Below are 12164 nucleotides of genomic sequence, written 5' to 3' on the forward strand. Positions count from 1 at the left end.
TTCTCCCGGCACTAGCCAGGATAAAGGAGGGGGGGGGGATTCTGAGAGCTCACTAGAGCGAGTGAGTTTTCTCAAATTTTGCAGCATAAAGCAATGTGGTTGCTTTACCACATGCAATGCTGAAATTTTGGGAATTGCTCCATCTAGTGACCAGCACTGGGAAATATTATAAATTAGAATCTAATTTATAATATTTCCTGACTTGTGAAAAAAATTAGAACAATGTTTAATCACCTATACACTAATTGTTTAACTAAAAAAAATACATTTTTTTCTAGTGTCACATTCCCTTAAATACTAGGACAACCCCTTTAAAAAGAGAACCTTTCACCTTCTCATACATGTGCAGCATGTAATGGGGAGGGCTGCACAAACCCTGGCGCACTTTACATTTTTTTACTGGCAAGGGGGCGTGTTACTACGGCTGTGACACTGTCCAATCAGATATGGACAGTGTTACAGCAGGAGAGAGGAGAGAGTGCACACGCACACACACACACTCTTCAGCTTTCAAGATCAGCCTTCTGCCGAACTGGCAAGGGGGCGTGTCTCTGCTACGGACAGTGTAAGAGCTGGGGAGCGCTTGCACTGTCCGCAGCGGAGACACGCCCCTTGCCAGTTCGGCAGATAATACAAGACTGATCTCCCGCAATAGCTGCAGAGATGAGCGCGCATGCGCGCTCTCCTCTCCACAGCTCTTACACTGTCCGTAGCAGTGACACGGCCCCTTGCCAGTTCGGCAGAAGACTAATCTTGAAAGCTGAAGAGGTGTGTTACTATGGCTGGCTGTGACACTGTCCAATCAGATATGGACCGTGTTACAGCAAGAGCGAGGAGAGCAGTGTCACAGCCAGCCATAGTAACACACCCCATTGACAGTTCAGGAGGTTATTTAAATATCAGGCACCAAATATAACAGCACCGATATATAAATAACGGAGGAAGATAGAATTTTTTTTTTTTTTTAAAGTGCCCCAGGGTTAGTTCAGCCCTCCCCATTACATGCTGCACATGTATGGGGAGGTGAAAGGTTCTCTTTAAGTGACTGTTGCTGGTCTATTTTCCTGTACAAGTCTAACAACCCTCAGGCCAGCTCCAGAAATCAAAAACATTTACAACTGCCGTTCACAAGTACAGGAGTTCTGCTTATGCCAGGGCTTCACTCATGATCATCCCACCTTCACAGTATGTAAAATCACATAGTTTACCCATCATGTCCTGTACTAGACACTCCGTAAAGGCTCTTTTACACGGGCCAATGATCGGGCAAACAAGCATTCATATGTAAACCGGGCAATGATCAGCGAATGAACGAGCAAACACTCGTTCATCGGCTCATCATGTCATTTATGCAGCACAAAATATTATCGTTGTTGGCAGCATGTCCTGATGTGATAAAAATGCATGGGGAGTCCTTGCCTAACCCTGCTGAACACACGCGGGACAAAACCCTGTTTGAGCTCCTTTGCATAGGTACAGGCTCGTTGCATCACTCACTGTCCAGACTATATACCCTACTAATTTCCCCATCCACTCTTCCCACAACTACTTATCTGCTCAACTGGGAGAGGGACTTGGGCCTAACTCACAGCAGAACAACAGGATCGGGTGTATACTATGACACATAAATCATCCATGGCTAGCAGGTATCAGGAGGCGTGATTTAAGATCTTATCGCGTTGGTCTAGAGTGCCTTCCAGATTGCATGCAATGATTCCGGCGGTCTCGCCACTGTGTTGGAGATGTGGAGACCAGGTGGGCACGATTTGACATATTTTTTGGGAGTGCCCGCGGCTGACAGCTTTTTGGTCAGAGGTGTGGCGTATCTCCTCCAAATTCACAGATTTCCAGCTCCCGCGTACGCCGGCCTTCTTCTTGCTCCATCTGTGCGCGGCTCTGTTACCCATGTACCGCCGTTCTATGGTTCGCAACCTGGAGAATGCAGCTAGAGCGTGTATCCCAGCGCTGTGGAGACAAACTTGCCCTCCGTCGATCAGCATGTGGTTTAGTAAGATAAAGGAGATCATGAGAATGGAGGATCTCACGGCATCCATGAGAGGCACCCATGCCAAGTTCCTTAAGACTTGGTATCATTGGGTCAGATTCCAATCTTCCGCGGAGTTCAGGAACATCGTGGCCTCTTGATATGATTCTGAAGCTTAGGGGACAATGCTAGTTCTCTTCCCTCCCTCCGTCATTCCTCTTTTCTTTCTTTATTCTTCCTTTCTGATATGTTTACCCTGGGGCCTCTCTGCATGGCTGCGGGTTCAGGATGCTGAGGGGTTTGTCTCAGTTAGAGTTTAAGTTATTCCTTATTGTTCTTCTTGCATTTAATGTGATCACTTATGCTGGCCTGCGTGCTGATGTGTACTGCAGATGTGTGCATTACCTGCTTTACCGTGTTTGTTTGGAGAAAATGGGAAAAAAAAAAATAAATATATGGGGACGAGCGATGGTATTAACAAGCGCCCGTCCCTATATATTACTGATCATTGCTCCTTGTTAATGGAGCGAACGAGTGCCGATCAACAAGCGCTCTGTTTTTTTTATGGCCCAAGTTGGCTGGTGTAAAAGGACCCTTAGTTGCTGAAGGTTTCCAATCTTCTTACATCTCCCAGTGAGCAAGTCTGAACATCTTTCGGCACAACAACTACTTAGTCAAGAAGACATTTTATGCTAGGTACTTTGCAGTGTAATTTTAGGCATAGTATAGGGGTATATATACAAATTAGCTATTAAAGCGAACCCAACTTCTCAGATGACATTCAGGATAAGCGGTCTATGTATTTATGGCCATTATAGGACTTGTGTATGGCATTATTTAGCAGTTTTGTCCTCTGCGGGTTTTCTAATTCTGCGGTCTTTAAGCTAGTGGGCGCAGCCTAACTGCCATCACGTTTTTCTATACACTGCACACAGAGATAAGAGCAGAAATTGCCTCTATCAAATATATAGAAGCTGCATAAGCATGGAGGAGAATATACAGCAGTAATGAGTAGTGTATCTAAGAATCCAGCACTTGGGTGACCGTGAGAGAAATCTTACCAGCAGTCTTACTCTGCTCCCCACACTCACCCCTCCATAGACTTGTATGGGCAGGCAGTGAAGACACACCCCACCTTCTACAGCCCCTCAATTCCACTCTCTTTCTCCATTGTTGCCAGACATGGGATACTTAATGAATGACATACATATACTAATAGAGACAGAGAGACAGAGAGACAGAGAGACAGAGAGACAGAGAGACAGAGAGACAGAGAGACAGAGAGACAGAGAGACAGAGAGACAGAGAGACAGAGAGACAGAGAGACAGAGAGACAGAGAGACAGAGAGACAGAGAGACAGAGAGACAGAGAGACAGAGAGACAGAGAGACAGAGAGACAGAGAGACAGAGAGACAGAGAGACAGAGAGACAGAGAGACAGAGAGACAGAGAGACAGAGAGACAGAGAGACAGAGAGACAGAGAGACAGAGAGACAGAGAGACAGAGAGACAGAGAGACAGAGAGACAGAGAGACAGAGAGACAGAGAGACAGAGAGACAGAGAGACAGAGAGACAGAGAGACAGAGAGACAGAGAGACAGAGAGACAGAGAGACAGAGAGACAGAGAGACAGAGAGACAGAGAGACAGAGAGACAGAGAGACAGAGAGACAGAGAGACAGAGAGACAGAGAGACAGAGAGACAGAGAGACAGAGAGACAGAGAGACAGAGAGACAGAGAGACAGAGAGACAGAGAGACAGAGAGACAGAGAGACAGAGAGACAGAGAGACAGAGAGACAGAGAGACAGAGAGACAGAGAGACAGAGAGACAGAGAGACAGAGAGACAGAGAGACAGAGAGACAGAGAGACAGAGAGACAGAGAGACAGAGAGACAGAGAGACAGAGAGACAGAGAGACAGAGAGACAGAGAGACAGAGAGACAGAGAGACAGAGAGACAGAGAGACAGAGAGACAGAGAGACAGAGAGACAGAGAGACAGAGAGACAGAGAGACAGAGAGACAGAGAGACAGAGAGACAGAGAGACAGAGAGACAGAGAGACAGAGAGACAGAGAGACAGAGAGACAGAGAGACAGAGAGACAGAGAGACAGAGAGACAGAGAGACAGAGAGACAGAGAGACAGAGAGACAGAGAGACAGAGAGACAGAGAGACAGAGAGACAGAGAGACAGAGAGACAGAGAGACAGAGAGACAGAGAGACAGAGAGACAGAGAGACAGAGAGACAGAGAGACAGAGAGACAGAGAGACAGAGAGACAGAGAGACAGAGAGACAGAGAGACAGAGAGACAGAGAGACAGAGAGACAGAGAGACAGAGAGACAGAGAGACAGAGAGACAGAGAGACAGAGAGACAGAGAGACAGAGAGACAGAGAGACAGAGAGACAGAGAGACAGAGAGACAGAGAGACAGAGAGACAGAGAGACAGAGAGACAGAGAGACAGAGAGACAGAGAGACAGAGAGACAGAGAGACAGAGAGACAGAGAGACAGAGAGACAGAGAGACAGAGAGACAGAGAGACATATATATATATAGAGCCGATTCAAGAAAGAAAACAGCAGAAATCTAAATCCCCAAAGGTCCAAGGTAAATCGCACATGGAAGTATGGGTGGACCACTGGGTTGATTTCAGGGTGTAAAACCCTAACAGCATCAGAAAATGCAAATAGAGAACCAAAAAAGAAGGATTGACACGGGGAAACTAAAAAGTAGTAAAGGTACAAAAACTTTATTAACAATAATAGCACAATATAAAAAAAGAGAATCCAAAAAAACCACAGTAAAAACAGGGATCATTGGCTGGTGAATGGAGTCAGACCATGCAACTATGTGAGAGGCAGGTAAATGACTAAATAGAGAGCATGTACGTCCTTTAATGTATGCCGCTATCCAGTAAATGGTAGTCTGTACAGAAAATAGTACAATTATGAAGTGTTTCAGACTATATAACTGTATTAAGGTAGTATGGTTGTTCTAAGACAACAGATATAACGGCACAAATACCAATTGACATGATGACATATGAAGGATCGAAAACATGCAAACCAAAATACATGAAGGTTTCACAAGAAATCGGTAATTCATGTATTTTGGTTTGCATGTTTTCGATCCTTTATATGTCATCATGTCAATTGGTATTTGTGCCGTTATATCTGTTGTCTTAGAACAACCATACTACCTTAATACAGTTATATAGTCTGAAACACTTCATAATATTATTGTACTATTTTCTGTACAGACTACCATTTACTGGATAGTGGCATACATTAAAGGACGTACATGCTCTCTATTTAGTCATTTACCTGCCTCTCACATAGTTGCATGGTCTGACTCCATTCACCAGCCAATGATCCCTGTTTTTACTGTGGTTTTTTTGGATTCTCTTTTTTTATATTGTGCTATTATTGTTAATAAAGTTTTTGTACCTTTACTACTTTTTAGTTTCCCAGTGTCAATCCTTTTTTGGATATATATATATATATATATATATATATATATATATATATATATATAAATAAATAAATCTCTCTATCTAGCCCTTTACTTTAGATCTACTACATGTTCATACTAGTATATACTATGCCTGATGGAAGCACAGACGGGACGTCCTTTAGGGTTAGTTTACACATGGCAAATTGGTTGCATAAAGGTCTGTCACTGAATAAGGCCTCATGTTATGGCAAGACCAGAAAAGCTAGTTCATACAAAATGACCAAGGGTTATGCCACTTTTAGCAGACATGCAATTCATCCCTACACTAACCCCTGCAAGAGCAACCAGCAATAGTGTGTTCCTACTACCCAGACATCCTTCGCTGAAACACTTGTCCTAGAGGTGGTGCAATAACTTAATGGCACTTTCCCACCATAATGTGTTCGGATAAAACAATCGTTGGTGGGAGTCTGATCGAAAGATAGGACCTGTCAAAGCATTATGGTGGGAAAAGCCCTTTAAAAGGGAAGAGGTCATGAATTTATTTATTTTTTTATAATATTGCTTTTAGTAGGATATTAAAATAAATTTTATTTATTTGTGTTCTGGTGTTCTACTTTTTTCTTACTTTTACTTCTCTATGGGGGCGGACTTTTTTTTCATCTCTATATGTGTCGATTAACGACACATACAGAGATGGAATACAGCACATACATCCCCATAGGGAATGCGAACAGGAGCCGTTCCATTCTCTGCAGCGTACGCCGTCTGTGTGGGAACGGCGCATGCGCCCTCCCACACAGACCAAAACTAGGCTAGTTAGAGCGAAATCTGGCGCCATTTTCATGTGGACCGGAAGCCGCTGCCGGACAGTAAGGTGACGACTTCCGGCCGCGGCTTCCGGCCATATGTTCAAGGAAGCAAAGACGCAAGGAATAGAAGCGGAGGCGGCAGGAGCAGGTCATTTATGTTTGTGTATGTGATGTGTGTATTATGTTCGTGTTATACTGTCTGCTTAGCACTGTATCTAATCCTCCTACACTGTGCAGTCGCTCAGAAAATGGCGGCACACAGTGTAGGAGGTTTGAAGATTCAAACTCCTCCTTCTCCTGGCACTAGCCAGAAGAAGGGAGGGGGGATTGTGTGAGGTCACTAGAGAGGGAGTGTCTACCCCAAATTTGCAGCATAAAGCAATGAGGTTGCTTTACCACATTGACCATGCTGCAATTTTGGGAACTGCTCCCTCTAGTGACCAGCACATGGAAAGGTTATAAATTAGAATCTAATTTTGAATATTTCCGGACTTTTAAAAAAATTAAAACAATGTGTAATCATTGAAATTATAATTGTTTAACTAAAAAAAAAAAATTTTAAAAATTCGAGCGACACATTCCCTTTAAGTTTAGGAGGCAGTTACTTTAACACAGAGATGTGGACGATTGATAACTTCCTTCAAGTGGACCTCCTTGAAAACATACTCCTTGTCAATAGGGTGTGTTCCTACACAGGGACACTGTCAGAACACATTAGACCGTACCAGAGCCCAGCTGTCAATTTATTCATACATTTCCAGAAGGAATACAAGGGGAAAGGCACAATGTAGAGGTCTAAGTGCTACAGATTCACTTCATGAGAAATACATTTCCGTTTTTTTTTAGGTAGAGTATAGATATATAGATATATATATATTCATTCTATATCTATCTATACTCTACCTAAAAAAAAAAAGTAAATGTATTTCTCATGAAGTAAATCTGACACACACACACACACACACACACACACACACTTTTACCAACAATACTACAAAAGCTGGGTTTACACAGGTTCTAAGCTTCAGGAATTTAGTGTGCAATAATTCAGAACATCCGGAAGGGTGCACATATGCAATATACCTTCTCTACTTTCACAGTAGAAAGGAGGAATAACTAAAAGCTCAAGTTTTAAGATTTAACTCCTTAACGTCCTATGACGTATCTGTACGTCACGGCCATGAAGGAGAATGGAGCAGGTACACTGGCTAAACCCTGCAGGTGTCGGCTGTATTTTAGAGTCAACGCGTCACTAACTGATCACTTTGATCTAGGCAATTTAACCACTTAAATGCCATGGTCAATAGCAACCATGGCATCTAAACTGTTAGAAAGAGGGGGACCTCTGACACGATCTTGGGGTGCCGATTAAAGCCTAAAGAAGGTCACCAGGTCTGCCAACTTTGTGCTCCCATTATGCCCGGCCAAGGATTAGTAGGAGTCAGTAAAAAATATTCCAATACAAAAGGTATCAGATAGACGCAGGTACCACGTCTATCTCTAGAACGGGGCCCCCTGAACGATGTCCTACCTCGTCCGGCTCCCGCACCACTGTCTGCAGAGGTGGTCGGGAATACGGATACAGCCGAGCTCGTAGAGCTATGCCATTTCCTTACCTCCTATAGAAGGCCTTGCCCACACGCAACGGATTTGCGTTGTTTTTTCAAGGTCTGTGTGATGGCAATATTTCTTCATCCTTTGATGTTATTTCAACCCCCTGTAAGAAATTCCACAGTGTTTCCGCAGCAAATTCCACAGTACATCAGAACAACGCAGTAAATCAGACCAAATTCTGCAGCAATAATGGACATGCTGCGGAAATAAAATTATGCACCACAGCTGAATTTCAGGACTGAATTTCAGCAGAGAAGACATGCAAATTGATCTGCGGTGCAGATTTTTAATCAGCAGCATATCAATATATGCTGTGGAATCATTGCACTTTTTCCCCTATTGAGCTTATTGGGGAGGTAAAAGCAGCAACAAATGGCAAATGTTGCGATTTCTGAATACAGACTGTCTGCATTCGGTCTTCCTTTTTGTGCCTGTCTAGTCCAATTGTTTTCCCTAACTTGACATGTCAGTGCATTTACTGTTCAGGCACTTACACTTTGCTGTATCTACCTATGCATTTTTTTCTATAGGAGGTTTTTAGTATTTGTGTGTGGGAATCCTTGCATCATGGGTTTGTCGCTCCATCATATATTCTGTATTTTATCGTGTATGTAAAAAAAGAGGTTATATTTTGCGTTACTCTTGTTATCCTGCCTGTATTTTGGGATAAGGTTGTAATACTGTAAATCGATGCTGCTGCTGTGTCAGTGATTCACAATACAAGCAGTGACCGGAATGAAGGGGAAGCTGCGTTCGTACCAGTGCCGTGGCCCCTTCAAATCAGCTGATCGGCGGGAGTCCTGCCAATTGGACCCAGAGCGATCAGCTATTGATGGACTATCCTCCAGATAGGCCATCAATTTTTAGGGACTGGAAAACTCCTTTAAAATGTAACAAGTCCATACTTGCTTCCCCGCCATTGCTATAGCAACGGCAGATTTTCTGGCTGCAGGCCCTCCTTGGCTGATGTTTAATCCCATGTGACTGCTGAAACCAGTCACAGGCTGTAGCGGTCACATGGGCTGCAGAGTCCGCACAGCAGGCCAGGCTGCACAGAGACCACAGACGGAAAGCAGGGATGCGTCGCTATGGCAATAGCGATTTGGGGTGCAGTCTTTCGGATGGAATTCCTTGCAGGATCTGAGCTGCATACTTTTCCAGAGCGTATCCCACCCATGTGAACATACCCCCAAAGCTCCACACAGTCTTATTATGACTCCTAGGGCTAATGACAATTGATCAACCAAGGCCATCTCAAAGCTTGCTTTGAGAAAGACTTTCCGGACCTTCAGGATGGGATTGGATTCCATCCCTGGCTCTGGATAGACAGCCACGTGCATGAGCCCTAAAGCGCAGCATTAGTATTGTTTGCAGTTTTACATACAGATGAGGCTTCCATTCAATTGGGGGGGGAAAAAAAAAAAGTCAAACCCAAACTACCTGCTCAAAGTCCTCAAACAGTGAATGCTGTGGATTTTAAAGGGGTTGTCCAGTTTCAGAAAATGAATGTTATATTTTGAAAAAAAAATAATAAAAAAAATAAAAAAAAGTTATGCAATTTTTCAATATACATTCTGTATTAATTCCTCAAGATCTCTGCTTGCTATTGAGTAGGAACAGCCATTATTTACTTCGAGGATAAAATTCTGTCCATGGTCATGTGATGGACACAATATGTGTATCAGAGCGGTGTCTTCTAATGTTCCCAGTACCTGTGTGTCCATCACATGACCATAGTTTATTCGTTTAAATCCATGCTCACTGAGCTAGAATCCAGTCGGCGGTCCTACTCCGTGATTGACAGCCTTTCCTGTAGAAGTGTGAATACAGAAATAGCTACCAGAGTAAGACTGTCTACTGGACTCCGTGAGCAGGGATTTAAATCAAACTACAACAGGTTATCCTGAATATATATATTAATCTGCTCAGCTGCTCCTGCCCTAGAACATATTTCCCATAGCTCAAACTACATGTTTAATACTACAGGTTCCCCTTTAAAAGATTGTGTTGGCGAATTCCAATCTCTGCATATAATGGAATTAGAATTGCTTCCTTTAACCCCTTAGCGACATCTGCCTTACATCTACTGCAAATGTATGCTACCTCAGGAGTCTGCGTCATACGTGGCGGGTGACTGCTATTTTATAGAGTCGACACCCGCCTGCAAGGGACAGGTTCGTAGGTAACTCCGTTCCTCGCTGTTATACATTCATATATATTCTAACTATTAGGGTATGTGCACACGAGAAGTGGCTTTTACGTCTGAAAAGACACTGTTTTCAGGAGAAAACAGCTGCCTTGTTTCAGACGTAATTGCTCCTCCTCGCATTTTGCGAGGCTTCTCTGACAGCCGTAAATTTTAAGCTGTGCTTCATTGACTTCAATGAAGAACGGCTCAAGTTACGTCTGAAAGAAGTGCCCTGCTCTTCTTTTGACGAGGCTGTATTTTTACGCATCGTCGTTTGACAGCTGTGAAACGACGACACGTAAATGACAGGTTGTCTGCACAGTACGTCAGCAAACCCATTCAAATGAATGGGCAGAGGTTTGCCGACGTATTGTAGCCCTATTTTCAGACGTAAAACGAGGCATAATACGCCTCGTTTACGCCTGAAAATAGGTCATGTGAACCCAGCCTTAATAGGTCACGTTATTTAACCTACCAGGCGAACATTGGAAAAAAAATTCACAAAGCCAGGATCCACCGAACATCGATCACCTCTAAATTGATAAGCTTCGATATGATCATTATTATCTTGATCTTGTGTGTTAGACACACATGACCTGCGGGTTCAGCTTAACTGATGGAATCAGCAGTACAGGCAGGGCCTTTAAACTGTGCCATTAAAAACTACAGCTCGTCTTAAAAGACAAAAAAAAACAGCTCTCATATGGCTATGTTGACGAAAAAATAAGCGCCGATTCTTTGAATGCAATGAGTGTCCTAGCATTAAGCAGATCTCCGGTGAATTTTAAACTCCCCGCTGCTACCGTGCAGCTAATCTCACCTGATAATTGCTAAGCGTGGGATGGAAATCATCAATTCTGGCTCACAGTCATCAATCATTTCCTGTGTTAGATATCCTCTTTGTAGAGCTCTGTGCAGACCAAAAAAAAACAAATTTCTCTTTAAAAAAATAATATATATAGCCAACATTGACCCTCTACCATTATATTTAGAGAATAAAAGTGTGCGTTACAGTTTGCATTCTTTTAACTATAGGCAAAATCTTGGACATTTAATTGTTCGAACCAACCTAACCTAAGATATATATAGCTACTTTTTGGGAAGCAAAAATAAGCGATATAATATATTATATATAAAGCGAATCTTCAGTTTATTCTAACTTTAAAGTGTACCTCTGATGAGAAAACTTTTCATAAAGCAAAAGTACAAGGAAAGATAAGACTAATATAGGTTAAGAAAAGATGCCTCTACTCCGCTTAATTTCCTCATCCCCTGCTTCCTTAAATGTTCACTACTTCAAAATTCACTCACAGAACCCGTAGAGCAGAAGGAGGAGTATCAGCTTCACTGAGCGATTAGTTTACAGCTAATCAGAAGATGAGAGGGGAAGCAGGAGAGAGAGTAGCAGCAGAGTGTGAGAGAGACACACACAGAGATGCTGCGGCTTCTAGTAAGTGTTTTACAGTCTCACCTTAGTGCTGGATTCAAAGCGACACTGCTCTGTATAATGTCCTCCATGTGGCGGCTTCTAAGTATGTGTGAGATGGGGGGGGGGGGGGGGCGACAGGATTTTCCCTGTATGCTGTGCATGGGAGACATCATTGCAGCTAGTCTCCCGCTTCCTCCTTCCCCTCTATACACTTAAACGAGAAGCTGCAACTGGATCTGTCAGCGAAGGCAAGAATCAATCTCCTTTCTACTCTACAGATTCTATGAGTGAACATGGGAAAATGGGGGGGCGGAGCAGAAAGGAGTCTAATATATATCTTATTGCAGAATAATTTTTATTCTTTGTCCAGTTTAATATCTTCGCTTTTACTATTACGTTTTATAAATCGGAGGCACAATTTAAATTGCATGTAGTATTTAGAACATCTTTCTACATGCAGAAAAAAAATAAATGAGTATATACACTTACCTAGTAAAGTAATGGGTCTCTGATGCAGTGGTTGTATTCTCCCAGAGCTGCAGTGGGAAGGTAATGAGTAGACGCTAGTGAATAAAATTATGTTCGCACGTGACAAATTTGTCGTCAAGATCTCTGCAATTGTTACATATATGTGAATCAGGTTTGTAAAAATCCATATATATGCTGCAGAAACAATCCTATTC

At 42.9% G+C, this 12164-nt stretch overlaps 1 protein-coding gene across 2 annotated transcripts in view; it reads right to left on the minus strand.

Annotated features, from left to right (window-relative positions):
* The window catches only part of LOC142749043 (lateral signaling target protein 2 homolog), a 47941-nt gene that overhangs the window by 13370 nt on the left and 22407 nt on the right, over nt 1-12164 (minus strand). For both annotated transcript variants that reach the window (XM_075856574.1, XM_075856573.1), the window contains exon 6: nt 10873-10962. In XM_075856574.1, the coding sequence (XP_075712689.1) occupies nt 10873-10962 (90 nt within the window). The remainder of the gene's footprint in view (nt 1-10872; nt 10963-12164) is intronic.

Source organism: Rhinoderma darwinii, chromosome 3 (assembly GCF_050947455.1).
Source record: "Rhinoderma darwinii isolate aRhiDar2 chromosome 3, aRhiDar2.hap1, whole genome shotgun sequence".
In the NCBI taxonomy this organism is placed as follows: domain Eukaryota; kingdom Metazoa; phylum Chordata; class Amphibia; order Anura; family Rhinodermatidae; genus Rhinoderma; species Rhinoderma darwinii.